General features: G+C 35.6%; 1 protein-coding gene across 1 annotated transcript in view; it reads right to left on the bottom strand.

The window, feature by feature from the left end:
* The window catches only part of LAMA1 (laminin subunit alpha 1), a 100,447-nt gene that overhangs the window by 33,480 nt on the left and 47,782 nt on the right, over window positions 1-19,185 (bottom strand). The window contains 17 exon segments of the mRNA XM_052703485.1: window positions 1,558-1,700; window positions 2,646-2,839; window positions 3,117-3,203; window positions 4,353-4,474; window positions 6,128-6,265; window positions 6,387-6,507; window positions 7,602-7,729; window positions 8,399-8,584; window positions 9,201-9,380; window positions 9,754-9,897; window positions 12,198-12,434; window positions 14,340-14,476; window positions 15,400-15,580; window positions 16,994-17,100; window positions 17,617-17,828; window positions 18,182-18,268; window positions 18,860-18,987. Of these exon segments, the coding sequence (XP_052559445.1) occupies window positions 1,558-1,700; window positions 2,646-2,839; window positions 3,117-3,203; window positions 4,353-4,474; window positions 6,128-6,265; window positions 6,387-6,507; window positions 7,602-7,729; window positions 8,399-8,584; window positions 9,201-9,380; window positions 9,754-9,897; window positions 12,198-12,434; window positions 14,340-14,476; window positions 15,400-15,580; window positions 16,994-17,100; window positions 17,617-17,828; window positions 18,182-18,268; window positions 18,860-18,987 (2,532 nt within the window).

The following is a 19,185-nucleotide window of genomic DNA, read 5'->3' as shown; positions in this document are numbered from 1 at the left end:
CTTCAGCAAAGACCTATAATTCAGGTAAATAAACACAGGGATTTTACACATTTTATTTCTGTACAAGAAAAGAGGGAAGAAAGTCTTTCATTATCACAAAACATAGGAATGCCTACTTACAAACAGAAGAGCTATGAGACTTCCAACTTAGCCTCAAGATTAAGTTGTTCAAAGAACACTGTGCCTTCACATAAAAAGAGCGGACATCATAGTCACAAGAGCTTTGTACCATTGTTGGATCCCTTAAATATCACATGTCCAAGTGAGTGACAGCTGGTTTAGATTAGATTTTGACATAAAAAGATATGTATTAAAGGAGAAACTTACACTGCCTTCATTTGTACAAAGGATTTGGCTTTATAATTAAATAGGTATTATGTACTGAATAATGTCTATGCTCCCTGAAGACAATGCTCCTACACAAACACAAAACAATTACAAAAAGCAAGTCATTTGTATCCTTAAAGCATTACAATCATTTGGTATGTTTATGCCTTCATGGCATAAAGGAAGGGAAGTAAAACTGAAGCTTCATAACAAAAATATTAGTCACTAAATCTAAAGGATAAGACTACCTCTGCTGAAGCATAAACATGTAATATAATACAGTTTTCCTTCAGATATTGTAATTATTAAATTTGTGAGCAATTGGATTGGAATTCAGTCTGCCTCACATTTTAATAGGTGAAATTTTAATTCAAACTCTCCATTTGCAGAATCCAGCAGCACATGAAGGCTCATGTTATTCTGATTGTGGTGAGGTATGGTGGAATACAAAGACAGTAGTTTAAATTCTGTCTTAGAGTTTGTCTTTCCTCAATTACAACTGGGCAGACTTATCAATAAATATGCTTATTTTAGTAATCATTAAGTAATGAATGTTTTTACCTATCTCTGGCTTTGCACAGAGATGACTAGAACTTAACCTGCAACAATAATTAACTTTATGGGGTTCAGTGAAATTGGTATTTGTTTAAGGCAGCACAGGAGCTGGAAGGATAGCTTCCTACAAACAGTCTGAAAGTATGCAAAACAAGTATTCTAATAGCTTTTGTCTCCTAAGATGGAGAACAGAGGATGGCACTTGGTCAGAAAACTGTAAGGAGAGCAAAGAGCTACATCCAATGAACCCTGTGTAATGGATAAGCAGTTTGTCATACTCTTCCCCAGGACTCTGACAGCTCTTCAAAGGAACCAGAAAGGGACCTGGCCTGATGCTTCAGTATAATTGCTGAAAATTATGCTCTTTAAATTCAGTAAGTCTAGCCAATTCTAAGGATCCACACAATCCAGATGAAACATGCACATATAATACATTCAATAATAATACTACTGACTGAAAAATATATTCAGACATTTGTTTAAATGTCAGTACGACAAAGGAAACATCGGCAATTAAAGGGCTTAAGACTAATTTCTATAATGTTCTTAATCTGGTATCATTTACAGATATGCACATGAATTTCAGGAGGACCTCATTTAAACTACTGTGAGTGGCTGCAAGCTTCCCTTTAAGGGTGTGACTAAATATTTCTACTACTTGTATGTTTGTATTACCTTTAAATGTTTTGTTGCATTCTCCAGCTCTGATAGTATCCCAGAGGGCACGAGGACAATACCAGTAATGTTCAGTGAAAGTATGTCTTTACTGAGACTGTCCAAGTTGTTTAGCAAAACTCCTGTGCAGTTGTCATCACAAGCTAGACAAACCATTTCAAAAAGGAAAAGTAACATAAGCATTTTTTAAGAAAGTAACCAAATACTGCTATGTGTTGTTGTTCTTGTTTTGGTTTGGGTTTTTTTGCCTTTTTTTTTTTTTTTTTTTTTTTTTTACATATTTACACAGCACGTGCCCTTACTTTTCATGTTAATACTGATAAAACACAATTTTGAAAATGCAGGCTTGCATTCTTGCCTTTCCATGCCCATCCCAGATGTGGACCAATTCTAAACATGCTATCCTTAGGTTAGAACACATTCAAGCTGTATTGATCTTGTTGTCTACTGAGCTTCTTGTTATACTGTACGCATATTTCACCTATTTAGTTGTATTGCTGTAAAGCCAGGGCAATGCCACTAACAGCTACCAGTCAGGTTATGAAGATACCACAATGGAAATAGATTCCTTGTGGATACATTTATTCCCCATTTTCTTATATAAAGCAAAATATGAGTCTATATTCCTAGTTCATTGTAAAAGCAGTTACTGTACTGAGTAGGTCTTTCTGCTATCAACTCTCTCACAAGGAACTACATGACTAATGATTGATAGAGCATGCCTGTACACATGACTCCTTAAGGATAATTAGAACAATATCACAGGCAAAAAATAATTGACATAGGAATTCCATGTTCTCAAATAAATAAAAGTATGCTACAAACAGCAAATAAGTATTAAAGTTATCTTTTCTTAAATATGCTTGTAGCGAGCGTTGGCCAATTTAAGGATTAACTGCTGGTCTAATATTACATTTTGTACTGCAGTTTCCTCTTTGTTCATAGAAACACAGAATAGTTGAGCTTAGATAGGACCCCACTGGATATTGATTAGTTCAAGCCTTTTATAGAGAGAATAGACTAATCAATAGAAAAACACTCATGCAATAAACCAAAGCCCAAAAGTAAATGATTTCAAAGTCACCTACAAACACACTCTTCTTCCAGAAGAAGATGTCTTGGTTCACACTCCTCACAGAGCTGTCCTGTCACTCCCTGCTTACAGAGGCACTTGCCAGTCGCATGATCACAATTAAGATGAACAGAGCCGCTTGGATTGCATCGACACAGGTGGCAGCTGCCTCCAGGAAGCTGAGGGTCACCATAGTATCCAAGGGAGCACCTAGAATAGGAGGAATGAGACAATAAACATCAGGGGATATTCATCATAAAACCAGATATCATGTTTATCTTTGTGAATCACCGATGGTGAGTTTTGATTAACAATTTCTTTACAGTAGCTAACAAGTCACAAAGTTCTTCCAATTCTTCCACATGTACTTATAATAACCTATTCCAAGAAAAGGTATGGTTATTTTATTCAAAACTGTCCTTTGGGGCAGTTTTGGAATGTCCTTTGGAATTTGGGGGAAAAAATTGAGACATCGTGTACAACTCACTTTTCGCAGTACTGTCCTTCATAACCTGGGAGACAAGCATCACAGTGGTAATCCTGGACGCCTTTCAGGACACAAGTGGGACTAAAACTGGAGGACGGAAAAACAAATACGTGCTAGCACAGAAATGGAAAACCATGCAATGACAGAGAATCTCATTCAGTCACATATTGAGCATCCTCTAGCAACGGACTAGAATGTGTATTTTGTTTCTCATGAAGATTGCTTTCCCCCAGTGCAACTCCTTTATTGTGTATCATGCTAAAGCATCTTACAACTTTCAACTTGAAAGATACGACTCTTTAAACAAATTGAAAGAGAGATATTTTGGGTCATCTAATACTTGTGACTTCTCACTTCACCCTCTCCAGAGCAGTTGAGGAATTAAGCTTTTTGTGTGCCAGAATGGGAGCTGTCAGCCACCTCCTACTCCAGCACGATAGTTCTGGTGTCCATCATTCACTTTCAAACACATCCTCTGTGTCTGAGCCATTTCCTAGCTCTGCTTTGTCCTGTGCATGTAAGTACACTGGGAATCTAGAAGGTTGAAGGTTTTCTCTATTAATACAGCCCTCTGCAAAACATACTCCAAAGAAATCAGCATATGTTTATAACCATTGTTTGTTATCCATTTTACAGATGAGGAAAATAATGCAAGGGAAATGCATGATACAATATTTATCTAAATGATAACTGAACATTAAGAGCAGTCCCACTCATGCTCTGACTCAATTATCCAAAAGCAACAGCACTTTTCGAACTTCTAGACAAAAAGTAGCATGCAAAACATTTTGATTTTAAAAATTACTGTTTGTCTACAAACACACAAAAATTTCAAACAAAGGAATACTTGTTTTCATCCTACTATACATCCCATTAGAAGGTCCTGAACTGGCTGGAAATGGCCTGAAATACTGAAGCACTGTCTTTAGAAGGAAAAAGAGACCTACATTTGAAACTGAAATACATCAGTGCAACTTACTACGTTATTTATAAAATCTGAGGCCAAAAAAAATTGCATTAACTTTTTCTTTTAGATCTCACAAAGTTATCACAAGATGGAAACTCTGACTTTAAGCTGCATTTGCTAAAATAAGTAGCTTTCAGAAAATAAAGTTTAAGGACATACAAAATAACCATATTCTATTGTCATAAAGTGTGGGGCATAGAAGGTAGAACACACAACACAAGGCATCTGAAAGGCTAAAAACTACATTGGATTTAATAAGTTTTGGTTACCTAACAGGGTTGGCTCTGGGACAAGCACAAAGAGAGCAGTCATTGACAGATCCAATTACTTTTCCGTAGTAGCCTGGAGCACAAGTACTGCAGTAATCACCAACTGTGTTATCTCTGCAGTTCTGGTACACAAAAAGGAATTCAGACAGTTTAAAACAACAACAAACAAGAAGAATTTTATCTTCTCCTCAGTCCATAAATGCATCAAGTCTTTAACAATCGCATCTAAATGTCATCACCACCACCACTCAGCGTTCTCTGGATAGAGGGATGTTTTATGCAAAAATAAGCAAAATGCCAGCATATTTTCCATTCCATCGGGCAGGCTGACTTAATATCTGTTCTGAATTTCCACTAAGATTTGCATATTTCTACTTCCACAAATCCAATTTAGATCAGACAATCACAGTACAAAACAAAAAAAAAGTCCTAAAAATATCTTATGGAAAAATTAAACAGGATGGCAAAAAGACAAATTTCAGTGTTTCAATAAATACATTTGACAGCTATAAACCAATAAACAATCACAGTTAAGATTAAGAGACACTGTATTTAATTTGCAAAGAGTACTCATCGATAGCCAGTGCTATTAATATTAAAACATTAAATCAGCATTACAAATACAATTAAGCTAATTCTCTCCATGAATTTTTTTTCTTCTTTTCTATCATTCTTATTTTTGTGAGAGTGGAGATCTTAGAGGTTAACAGACTATAGTAAGTAGTAACAATACAGCTTTCTATTGCATGGGAACAGAAGTCAGAGGCAAAAAATAATTTCTTTTGCCTACACAACTCAGATGGAAATCTTTAAGTAGTAAACTTAATACGTGGGTGAGTTGCTACCCCTGCAATGAGAGAACGAGAGAATGAAGGACTGTTATTCTTCAGCATGAAAGAGCTGCGTGGACTGGCCTCATAGTAATGAGAACCATCGCTCTTACTCATGAGATGCAAACTTTAGGTGAAAGAATGGCTTATAAAGAGCCTGAAAGACTGAGGAAACTCATTAAATTCAAAAATGAGTTCTTCAGAAGCTGACTTCAAAATACTCAACTCACCACTGGACAAATAAAGCAACTAAAAAACTATTAGGAAAGATTACCTGGTCATTGAATCATACCAAATAAGAGACTTCTGTCTTTTTTGGATAGCTGAGAATTTGCTTTAGACAGAATTGTGAGCTCACTAGACAAGAAGAGGCTATGTGCTAGTCCTGTGTGACCCCCCCTCCCCACCCCCTTTTTAATTTTTAGGACAAAATGATGGAACTGAAAAAGTTAACCCAGATGAAGAATAACCTTAGAGTACTTTACTCTCAGTATGCCAAAAAGAGCCTCTCTAAGAAGCTCAGAGCATATTTGCTTCAAGAGAGACAAAGAATTTAACTTCGATCTAGTCTGCAGTGTGGAATGTCTTAGTACTTCCTTTACTTCTCCTATTTTGTGTGATTAAGCAGACCTTGACCAGACCAAGGAATAGATCAAAAAGTAATACAGTAAAGTAGATAAACTAAATTTATATACACAAGTTATTTTTTTAAATATAATTAAATCTAAAATTATTAACAATTTTGAAGCTAGTGACCAAAAACTTGATAATTATGCTGAATAGACTCTATGGGAAATAGTACGCAGACTTAGAGATGCAGATAGGGAAAATTAAACTTTTCCAAACAGTATAGCCACATACTATTCCCAGAAACTCCTTTCATAGATTACCATCATTGCATGTTCAGGTGAAACCAATGCAAAAAAAAGCATAAATTGTACATACCAAACACTTTCCGGTTTCAGGATCACAGGTTTCGCTGTGATTATTACACTGACATGGCACACAAGGTGCTATAATAGTATGAGTCTCTCTTACAGTGAATTCCTTAGGTTTCTCCCTGTAGTATCCTGGAGCACAGCTCTATTCATAAGCAGAATAAAATTTAAAAAGATTATGGCTGTCAAAAGTTATGAACAATTCTGAAAGTCATTTGTGTAACTTCATTATTATCTGGTACAGAAAGGATTCAAGGATTTAGTACCTGGCATGAGAATCCAGCATAGCCAGCAGGACATCTACATTGCTCTATAAGATGAGCTCTAGATCTGCCTAGATGCATCTCTTCAAACTTCACTGCAATTTCCATTGAGATATTTGCAATTCTGTAAGAGAAGTATAGAAGACAGCATGAAGATCTAGAGAAGGCCTAGCACCAAAACTAAGATACAAATATTTTTATGTTTCAAAGTAAGAGCTACCATATATACTCTCCCATGATCCTCTTTTCCACATGGAAGATATCAATGCACATGGCAGGGAGGTTGGAATTAGGCGATCCTTAAAGTCCTTTCCAACCAAAACCATTCTATAACTCAGTGAGTATGAAACATCTCAACAAAACCCTAAGATTTTCTTTAATGAACGTATGAGATTTAGACATACAACAACAAAAATATTAGAAGTTCTTCAAGGTAATATACATTGATTCTGATTGGTCTGTAAAAACTAACAAATCCACCACGCAAAAGTGAGCACTTTTGCCTCAGAAACTCTAAAGAGAAATACAACAGCTCTGCTCCTTGGATGTTCTTAAAGAGCTATCAACAACATATTTTACAGCCTGTGAATCTAATAATCCCATATCTGGTGGTGGAACCACTCTATTGACATAAAGATGCAAGAATATAGGGTTTTTGTTGGATACATCTCTGTTTGTCTTGTTGTTTCTAAACCAGTTGATGCAGTGATCATTTAACATCTCCTTCCTTTCATTAGTAATCCAGTTTTGTTCAAGATGGTAGTAAAATGTTACTGTTCTAAGGTAGGAATATTTCACTACCACGGCCTATAGTACGCAAAACTACAGGAAAGCACCAGATTTGTACAGACACAAGAACTCAAGAGGATCTGTGTTTCTATTCTTCTATGGAAAATGAAAAACAAAAAATTCCTTACCCATAAAAAAAACTTGTTAAAGAAATAACATAGAAAACATCTAACTATATTGCCCATCAAGAAGTGCACAGTATCAACCTGTAAAGCCTTGTGCTTCTTTATAGGCTTTTCTATCAAAATAAGCAGCAGATATTTTTAAAGGTAATACATGTTTTCTTACCAAAGAGGAATTTAAATCAGAAATGGGAAATTAGAGATTTCTCTAATTTGAGTAAAATATTTATTGTATAGTTCAGCTGGAACTATTTCCAAGCTATATTACATGAAATACAATAAAATAAGTAAACGCTTACTGCTTTACCTGCTTTGCTGTAATCCTTGGCCATAGGCTGCCTTGATAAGGATGTATTCAATATTGCTTAGCACAGACATGAAGTCAGAACGTGAGACAGGCTGGTCAGACACAGAATTAAAATACTTCCAAGAATCCTAGGGGAAAACAGCACACATCAAAACCATCCATGTTTAAAGCTCATTTAAAGTTAATGATCTCTTTCTTCCCATATATTCTTTTGGAAATACAGTCAGTGACTGAGTCTATAGTCTTCACCTCAGAAAATCCAGCACCCTGCACTAGATTAGAACGTGCTTTTATACCATTTCTCCTCTTTTTTCCTACCATGCCCCTAAATTCCATGCCTAAGTTTCTATTGGACAGCAACTGTGGCACTTCCTTTTTTTTTTTTTGGCTAGATGTATAGAACATAGTCAAAGGATCAGGATTACTCAACACTCTTCTTGTGAGCAGTTTGAACACAGACATTTTCTAATTATGTCCCGTGTCCTATCACAACTAGCTCTCATCTCAGTCCCAGGCAGCAGAGCCTTAGGGAACAAATAAGGTCACTGTTTTGAAATTGGAGTTTCTCTTTGAAAACCTTCCTACAGCAACACCTTCAGCACTTCCAAAAGAGAAAATGTTAAACTTTATCTGCTTCTACAACACAATTTTTCCAAATATTTTTACATGCAATGTAATCCAGTTTATTTGAGATAAGGTATGCATTTCTCAATGTATTTTCTTAAATACATGGGGCTTCTCTGCAAGAGCTCACATGAGATATGCATCTACATTTCAACACCAATGTTTTAGCTTACCTCCTTCATTTCCACTTCTTTCTCACTTCTTATTCCATTTTCTGGAGAAGGGCTGTCTACATAGATGACCAATTTGCTGGTACGACCACCTTTCATTAGAATCTGTGGCTCAAAATTTGAGGTTCCAAAGCCATCCAAAGCATAAAAAGCAACACTATATCTCAGTTTGCCTCCGTATGCCATGAGCTGTTTGGATATAAAATTGTTACTTCTATTTATCCCAAGGTTATAGCTATTAGTTTTAATGTCATCAGAAGATTTGGAAAGTGACAGTTCTTTGATGAATTGGCAATAAAACATGAAAATTGACTTCAACTCAGCAGTTTTTACACCAAGGTTAAACATTTATTTCTAAAAAGCAAGCAGTTTCTTCTTTTAGGACCTTTCAAGGGATATACATTCAATTTTCATTTAATTCCTATGCAGTAGAGATTCCATTATCTATATACTGAATCTAGTGTCAAAGTTGAAAGCCCTTTCGAGTTTCTAAACTAAAATTGAATATATCACGCCTTTCTCCCACATATAATTTCTGGAAAGTAATACAATAAATAAATATGGGTGTTATCCATTTACAGAATCAAGAAAAATCTCATTAGAAGAGGGTAATGTAAACATTCATAGCAAGCACAAACTATATAAGTTCATTTATACAATTATATTAATTTATATGATTTTATTATCTTCTTGAATTAAATAACACATACAAATATTGTGTATAAAGTGACCATTATACAAAGGAGTGACATTAATGAACTAAAGAAACTATCCAGACATCATTCTAATTATTTAATGGTCTCACCTGGTCTCCTTGAAACTGCTCTGGTAACCTCCAGAAAAATGTTTCTGTATTTAAGTACTTTCTGACAATGGCAGCATCCAGTAAAACATCAGGAAATTGTGAAAATACTCCTTCCACTGTTCCAGTCAGGTTACTTTGAGCTACTACATGCAGAACAGACTGGTCTGGAGTTAAGGTTATCTACAACACAAAGAGCAATGGATTAATTTAACAAAAATATTTTATTGTGATGTAATATACATATATATACACAATAGTCTTAGTTTCCTTTAGATAAGCAAAAATTCAATTTAACGTTACAAAAGCTCAAGCCAAAAAAATTGGGGAATATTTTTTAACAAATTTTTTTCAAAATGTGTGGAGTCAAATACAAGTTCTTCAGAAATAAGACTTTACTTTTTTTTGTTGGTTTACTGTAAGTCATTGCTATAACTTTATTGCAGTTCACCTGATTCACGAAATGTATGCAGCCTTTTGGTCCCTTTGGTACATCACAGCGGTATCATAAGCATAACACCAAACTGCATGCACACATTTATGTCACTCTACTTACGGGAATTCTCACATGATCTTCTACTTCCAAACAAGATGTGGACATCCCAAAACAGAAACATGGAATACAACCTAGCGTGTTGTTAGCAGACAGAGCAAAAGTTCCAGGTTTACACTCACTGCACTGTAGCCCAAACACATTTTCCTGGAGGAAAGAGAAAAAAAGCACAGCAGTACACTCATATTACTTCACTAACAATACATTTCATTTCAATTACACAGCGACGCTTTTTTAAAAACACGGAACAGTAAACAAATTTCATGTATTCAAATTCCTAAATAAAATTAGCAACTACGTTTCTCCATTAAAGGCAGAAAACCCTCTTTCCTCTACCTTCACCTAAAAAACCCTTAAAGACAAAGAAGATGCTCAATATGAATAGAAATCAAAGGACTTCAGTTCTCCATTGTTAAGTCCAGCTTGAAGAAAAGCTATAAAAATAGCGTCGATCCCATTATTAATCAGAAACATTGGAGAGTGGCCTATGAGAGTATATATTTGTTGCATTGAAATAAATTTTCTATTACTACACTTTTTAATAACAGTCCCATCTTTAAAAAAATAAAATAAAATAAAATAAAAATGTACTATTAAATTTCTGTCCTTAATGTTTCCTGTTTTTAAAAAAGGAATGCCCATTCAAGCTTCAGTACTAGCAAGATATCTGAAAAGTATTACTTGTATTGCTTATGTTGTTTATAATATAGTAAACACAAATTTGAACTTGTAACATAATCAGATTAAGAAAAATGTTGAGATTATCTATTTCGTATTTACTGGTTTCTTCCTATCATTATAAATTGGATTTTCAGAAGATACGATTATATTATTTGAATTAATATACTGTTCCCAAACTTAATAAAATCATGTGTATATGAGCAGAAAAAAATTCTCTATACTTTTTTTTTCCCATTATTAGAATACAATAGCTTTTCCATTGGAGTTTTCTAACATTTAATTAGCTTTCAAAAATATTTTCACACGTAGAATGGAAAGACCTGTAGATACACTGTCTCTACAGAGGACAAAATAATTATTTGTCAAAACAGCATGTAAGGAATTTGTACCTTTTTAATTAAGAAAGAAACAACCTTTTTGTAAGTAGCTGTCTTAATCCCATAGATTGTTTCAGAAAACTCAAGATGGTTATGCAACCTATAATGTCAAGTGTAACTCTGGCAGCAGAGACTTCCTAGACTCACTGAAAGAATAGAATTTCCATGGCTTAAGGTAGTAACTTTTTCTCTACACTGCTCGCTGCATTAGAATATATTTTCTTCAGTAGTCCTTTTTGTTCTTTTTCAATCTTCTATGTGTACTGCAAAAATAAATTTTAATAGCAACCCCAAAAGAATGCATGAGTTATGACTAATTATTATTTGCACTATTTGCAAAGCAAAATGAAGATGGCATAAATAAAACACTCAAAAAAATATATCATTAAAAATGGTATCAGATGGCATTTACAACACACAGAGAAATGTATTGAAATTGAAGTCACTAGCACCATTCTCATATATTTAATAAGGTTTACAAAAATTTTGTCCCAGAACTCATGGCCAGTATACTGTCCTATTCAAGAATGTATTCAAAAAGGCATCCTCGCCTTTTTAACAGCAAAAGGGAAATCAAGACAAACGCATCCTCGATCCTTTTTCATTTCTACCCTACAGTACTAAAACATGAAAAATAGGATTCTGAACGTACTGTAAAAAGGATGCAGTTATAGGTTTTCACTTAGCACAGAATGAGCATACGGATTTTACATTTAGCAAATGCAACCAAATTGAATTTAGGACTACAATGAGAAAGACTAATGTCACTAAATATGCCAACTCCCATAAAAGATTTGATAGAATATGATTGATGCCTTTCAAATGCACAGCAGTCGTTTTGTAAAATCAGCAAGAATTCAGCATTAGTCAGTTACAAATGATTTCTTATGATTAAGCGTGGGTCTGATCTTGACTACTTAGCACACTTCTTATCTTCAGCAATACCGTGAGTTTTGTCTAAGAGAGAAATGCAGTACTGTGCCACAATAATTGTCTGACCACAGTCTGGAAATAAAATTATCTGGCTGCTTAAAAACAAATAGAAAGTAGCAAGAGAGGCAAACAGTCTAGCATTTTTTAAGGAACTTGAGAAGAAAAATTACAATGGCATGTTGGTAGCATTAATGCTACCTCTTTTGCCTGCAGCTGTGTTTGCCCAAACTGGGAAACTACTCATCTGGCAGTTTTTAATCCAGATGACTAATAACTAGACTGACTTAGCAATGGCACAGAAAATCCATTTGGTGTGATTTTAGGAGTTCTTAGAAATACCTCAAAGGAGGGATGCAGTCTAAGATCCCTCTATCTCTATAGCTGCTATGATTGTTATGAAATAAATTATCAGAAACTCCAACTCAGTGTCCCAAAAAAGTCTGAATACTTCAATACCTTGCAGGTACAGATACCAGTTTCTTCTTCACAAGCACAAAGTCCTTCAGTGACATCACACATCTCTGCTTTGGTTCCACTTAAGTCACAGTCACAAGCAACACAGTCCGGGTAGTCCCTGTAGCCTAATGCACATCTGGAACAGTTTTGTCCTCCAAATTCAGCTTTACACTGGCACTGACCCGTCAAAACATCACACTGAAGACTATTTGAACCAGAACCACTACAGTTGCAGGCCTTACAGGGAAAAAAAAAAAAAAATCAGGAATAACTCTTTTAAATCAATTTTGTTAATTTTGTTACAATAAAAGCTGTACATTAATTTAAAATATGGTAAATTTAAAAAATTTAAAACTCAATGTTTGTTAACAATTACCGTACAATATAAAATGAAGACCATAATCCATGGGATTGCTTCATTTGTATTTAAAAAAAGAATTGTATGTCATTTCTATTAAACAGTCGAATGTAAAACAACCAGCTTTGTTGATTCCCAGAACCAGTTTAGAACCAAATGAGTTAAAGGAACAAGCCCCAGAAGATACAAATCAAAAATATCTTAATTAAAACAGTATTTTAAAACAGTATTTATGGAGTGTAATAAATAAATTATAAAATTGTTATGTAAATAGTGGATTATATATATATACACACGGAAAGAAAGAGAGACAGAGAAAGAATAGATTTATACACTAGAATATATTTATAGAAAGGAAAGAAAAATCTTAATACTGATATTCTTATAAGACATCCAGGAACATTAATAGGGTCTACATCTCACTCTAGCTTCACTTGTTTTCTGATCAGGAGCTGAGAATCTCACTGAATCCAAAAGTAAGTTAAGCATGCAATGCAGTTCAGTGTACAAGCCCTACAAGCACATTTATATATTCTCTAGCATTCTTCACACATTTGTTGCTCACCCTTTGTATTAAGCAGACTTCTCACTCTCTCAGTACTATGTACTACACCGCATAGTCTAATACACTTTATGACCAAACAGGTTTACAACTTTGACTCCTAAATACCACTAAAAGTCTGCAGTTCTGAAAGTTAAACCCTGTTTTATCACAACAGAATTAATTTACACATATTTCCATCTCAATATCACAATGATAAATAAGAACTCTAAGGTACATTTAATTGAGCAAAGCACTTGACTTGACAAAGGTTGTAAGCAAAACAGAACTACTTTTCTGCTCAATCAATGTACCCAGGGATGGATTCCAAGTACTGAGAAAACACTCAACTTAATTCAGCTTGATCATTGGCAAGTGGAATCAGCCTAGGAAAGGAAAACTTACTGGGTTGACAGTCTACCATCACCATATCCTCGCCTGAGTGAAATGGCACAGGAACCAGCAAACTGTATTTACAGAACATTCACAGAAAGAATGAGAGCAACTTGAAAATGCAGAGATTTAAAGAAAGTTGCTACAAATCATAGAGATTGCAAACTCCTAAGAAAAGTCTATACTAAAGGGCTATTTTATCATTCTTACTCTAAATAATTAAAAACAAAATAATAAAAGATCTTGGCTGATGCTTGTACTTGTCAGGTATTTATCACATATAATGACTGATCTTGTCAAGTTGATTAAACTTGTGGTTTCTCCATTGAAATTGCCCATTATGCTCATGTAATTCCAAGGCTTTTTAAAGTCCTAGCATTTATAAAATAAAGTTTGGTTCAATGCCATATCCGATAGGAATTTACTGGGAAAACCTAATTGTGTGAATGGTTGATACCCATCGGATCTGAAGTTGTATTTTAGTGCTTAAAAATAAATGCTAACCTGCATTCAGGAAACAAACTACCTACCTTATGCCATTTACATATTTTTTTTTTAAGTGTATAATGACTTAGAAGATATCTATATTTCATTTTTCTTAAAGACATAATATGAATCATTGGTCAACACAGAAGCTATGTTTCTTGCTAGTCTTGATAGTCAAAATACTCTGGACCATTATTTTAGAAGACAGCATTCTTAGAAAGTTCTTCAGTACACACCAGCACTAACACTTTGAAACATAAAATACCAACTGAGATCCTCAAAACAAGAGTCCAGTTCTAGCACAGGTTTTAGCAAATGGCAAACTGCTTTGAACTGTCTTGGCCTTTCAAACAGCCTACCATACCTTGCAGCCAAGTTTAGGAGAGAGTCCCCAGTGATTTTCTTCACACAGTTCACATTTTGGTCCCCGAGTATGAGGGGGACAAATGCATTTACCAGAATCTGCATTACAGTTGTTCTGAGTATGAGCACAGTCACAGGCTGCAAAAGAAATGAGACCAAATGATTAACTTTCTCTGCTTTTTCTAAATGGAATGAATTCCATGACTGTTGATAATCTTACTTTTCTTAATGATACAGTAAGGCACTCCTTGTACTGCTTGTCCCTAACTGAGAACTAAATTACACACAGAGTGTCAATCTTATTTTTTTAATTGAAAATCCATTATTCCTGTTTGATGTAGCCTGTTTGGTAATTTTAAAAGGAAGGCTACATTTCCACAGGGGAATCAACAAAGCCAAACAGAACTATCAGTAAACAGTAACAGAACTAAAAGTAAATCTATAGGGGAAAATGCTATTATAACAGGTGCAAAACTGATAAGGGATTTGTTAATTAAAAGACTATTCTTGCTAGAAAGTGGAAATTCAGAAACACTTCAATTGCTTTAATAAAATTTACAAATTTTTCAAGTCTAAAATGGTAAAAAGTACTTAAGGGGTCTTTGATTCCTAGTACACACAAGGTGTACCATCCCACTGAAGATTTCACATTACTATACTGTGAAAAAGTGTCTCTGTGAGATTGGAGAAATGGTAGGAATTCCTTTAACTATCCTATAACCTGTTGGAAAGAGTACCTTATTAACATGATAAATCTGAAGATGGGATCATCCCAGTTATGATTAAAATTTTCCTCTAATGGGAAAACACAATCAATGGTCTATTTTATCAAGGAGGAAATCATATTTTGAAGAATTGAACAGACAAAAATATGGCAGAAGTTTGCAATAGTAGTAGTTTTTAACTGTCGTTCCCAAGCTTAATCAAAGTGTCAGAAAACCATTCCCCAGACTTCTTGGAATATTTATCAAACCAACAGAACACTGCTGGAGTAAAAAATACAATACACTGCTGAACAAAATTTCACACAACCCCTGGAAGAATCACGGATTAGAGCTTACGTGTACAGCCACCATTCCGCAACGAGTGAAAGCCATGAGCACAGCGATCACACTTTGCTCCAGTCACTCCTGGTAAGCAGTGGCACTGCCCCTGATGATTGCAGTCTTCAGAGATGGAGCCAAATTGACTGCAGTTGCAGGGAACACAGCCAAGTCCAGTAAGCAAGCCATAATAGCCATTCTGTTGGACAAGAAGAAGATATGTTAGAGTACACCAAGTCTCTCAGTTACTTTCCCGGTCATCTGACCAGCATGAATATCGATCAGCTCCTTAAGACTACTATGGGAGGACTACCTGGCCTCATCTCTTTGCTATTCCCAGCTGCATGCAAGTATGTACTTTAGATGAAGAAATGAATACTGAAATGGTCTCGTGATCCTCTAATCTCATTAGTGAGACTTGTTTTAAACTCTGACATTATTTTTAATTAAAGACTTTCATGAGGGCAAGGGTAGGCTGTGCTGACTAAGCAAAGATTTCTGTGAATTAAAGAGCAGAACAGAGCATGTCAGTGACCTATGGTGCATATAAATTAAAAAGTGTTCAACTCAGCTGGCACAGGGGCAGTAACTGGGCACAGAACTGCTCTGGTCTCAGAGTTAGTTCCATACTCAGCAAAGACTATAAACTGTTGTTTTGTCTCACCAGTGAATACCTATTTGTTCTTGTAACAAGCCTGTCTTTTAGCTGAATCTCTTGGTGCTGAGCCACGATATATTTATTATCACTAATTACATTTTTCAGATCTTCCCAGAGTTAATTTGCAGAAGCACAGCATTAAGATACCTTCAGGTCTGTTAGTGGCGTTCAGTTTGGTTTTTTGCAGTCAGCAAACATGACTGCGCACTGTCAGGCAGCGCAACACCAGCCTGAACAGCCTGATTCAGAAGGGGGCTGAGTTACAGCTTCACAACTGCAAAGAGCACAGGCAGAGCAATTTGCAACTACAAAAAAGTCTAGACAAAGCTTTGATCTCCTCTCCACCAACAAGTTATACTTCTCTCAATTTATTTGCTGTTTTTTTCTGTATCTGCTCTAGTCGAGTTCATCCTTCTTGAAAAGGGACGATCAGAATATTACACAGCAACCTAGATAGGATCTCACTGGTATATCAGGACTGTCTGTATCTGATAGAAATAACACACTGACATGCTCTACATCACATTTGCCTTTTCTGAAGCTGCATCACACAGGGGACAGAGGTGCCCTATAATCCAGTAATACACTAGGGACTTTCACCTCCTCCATCCATCTCAGATCACACAAGTTTTTTTCTTAGATTCTAAGTTACACCACATTTTGTACTACTGAAATTATCAACTGTTTGGGTGTCGATCAACAATTTTAAGGCCAAAGCCTTTAATTAAAGTATTGAACAAACTGATCAAAAACATCTGGTTTCCTACATAGCAAGCATGAGTTCAAATTCCCAGAAAATTTTGAAGAATGTTAAGTGAACTTATATCAATCTTTCAAGCAACCAAAAAATTCCTTTTGTGTCTCTTCACACTGATGCTGGTATATGCAGAAAACAGGCAGACCAAGATATGAAAAAAAAACACAGGTATTGGAAACAGGTAAACATCTGCTTACCAAGCACTTGTCACATTTTTGTCCAATCACGTCTGACTTGCAGTCACAGATGCCTGTCTTGTGATGACAGACGCTGGAAAGGGAGCCATTCACATGGCACTCACAGGCTTATGTTTAGGAAAAAAAATAACAATAATAATTCATGTTTTTATATATGCTTTTGTTATTATGCAGTATTCCAAATTTGTTACATAATTGTGTTTCATTTGTTCATCTATATCCTACAGATGCTAATATACTACAGCAAAATTTGTACTACATATCTAGGCTAAGCAAATAAAAAACTTGCAACAAACTCTGTGAGGAGATACATTTGGGAAGTTTGTTTTTCCTGTCCTCACATATAAAATTCAGAAGCAGAAAATGTCTACAGCAAGTCACTGGAGAGGGAGCATTAAGCAAGCCAGAAAGTTTCAGAAATATGAAATGTCAGTCCCTGGCACGATATATTCCATCCTCAGGCTAAACAAAACCCAAAACTCATAGCTTTCAATCTGTACTTGTCAACTCACAACTTGAAGGTTAACTCTTTTGGAAAATACATGCATCTTCCTATACATTCCGCTACATGCAGACCACATTTTTCTGTTCTTTACATTCTCAGAGTAATAATAACAGCTTACCACGGCAACTTTTCTCAGTCACTGCATCCCCATAGTACCCATCAGCACACTTTTCACAGTGAAGACCTGCTGTGTTCCCCACACATTTCAAGCATTGACCTGTGACAGTATCACAATAACCATCTTCTTGAGTGTTTACATTGCCATTGCATTCACAAGGAGCACACGACTGTCCAGGCACCAGTGGATTTCCATAGTAACCATTTGCACACCTGCACAAGAGATTAAAAAACTTTGTAACAGAATAGCCCAGGTTGGAAGGGACTTCAAAAGATCACCAAGTCCAAACTTTAAAAACATTTGTCTAGTTTAAATTACCTAACACCCCAATCAGCTTGAATCTTGAATGCAGCAGAAATGCAGTCACGTCACTCTCCTGACTCAAGAGAGTATTTCCTGTTAAATTTGCTCTAAAGAGTCAGTGTATTACAAGCAAGGACAAAATGAGGAAAAATTTATTAGGAATATTTTGTACGTGTGATGTAAACAATTCAAAGTAGATGGGATGATGACAATCACACAGATCCTTACCCACAGATTCCTTACCCAAAGTTAACATACATACCTTTCACACCGAGAGCCAGTATAGCCTGGAAGACATTTATCACAGACAATTCCCTCTCCTTCACTCAGCTGGCAAGTAGGACTGAAACTATCAATGGTATTTGTAGAAATTAATATTAAGACACAGAAACACAAGATAGCTGCAATTCAATATATCAAGACTCTTCAAGTCTATGTACATATCTATGAAGCCACATAATAGCATATGTATCTAGATTAACACCAACATTTTAAACATCACAATTTGTCAAAACAGAATTATCATTTTCAAAAATTCTTGAGATTTTTATTTCAAAGGACGACTTCAGAGCTATATAAGAGCCTGGTCCTTCTTCTAGCAAATTTGACAAGTATGCATACCAAGCTCCACTGTTTCAGGCGTAACAGCTCTGTCATTCTGTTGTTTTCTGAACGCGAAAGATAACAGTGACTTCGTTCCAAGTTCAAGGACGAGTCTAAATATTTCTTTTTGTATTTTGATACAAACTACATGAGCTCATTCAGCCTGTCTTAGACTACATTTGACAACCTGGCAAAACAATGTCTCTATGACACAGGCTCAAATGAAGAGAGAAAGATAGTTCCCTCTCTTTCTCCTTTAGATTTCACAACATTTTCCTTTATCTCACTTTCCGATTTTGCTAAAGTTGCAACAGAAAATCTGAAACACGCAGCTTACTTGTTTGCAGCAGAGCTCAGAGGACAGGCACAGGGCTGGCAGTCCTCAGGAGTTCCTTGGGATGGACTTCCATAAAAGCCAGGCAAGCACTGATCACAAAAAGGTCCTGTCGTGTTGTGCTGACAAGCCTGTGAGACATGGCAAAAAACTTCATATTTACTTTTGATGGTTTTCCACTCCCCTGAGGGATCTCTGCAGGAATCTGCATGCAATACAGCATTAAGATGCAAGGAAACAACCATGAACAACTTTGAAAATAAGTTGTTTTGTTGTTTGTTTTTTTTTTTTTAAATTGAGTTACAACAATTCCTAACATTTTTTTTCCT

The sequence above is a fragment of the Tympanuchus pallidicinctus genome, unplaced genomic scaffold, assembly GCF_026119805.1.
Source record: "Tympanuchus pallidicinctus isolate F22 unplaced genomic scaffold, pur_lepc_1.0 scaffold5, whole genome shotgun sequence".
NCBI lineage: Eukaryota > Metazoa > Chordata > Aves > Galliformes > Phasianidae > Tympanuchus > Tympanuchus pallidicinctus.
The sequence above is the reverse complement of the archived record's forward strand: the minus strand, read 5'-3'. Positions and strand labels throughout refer to the sequence as shown.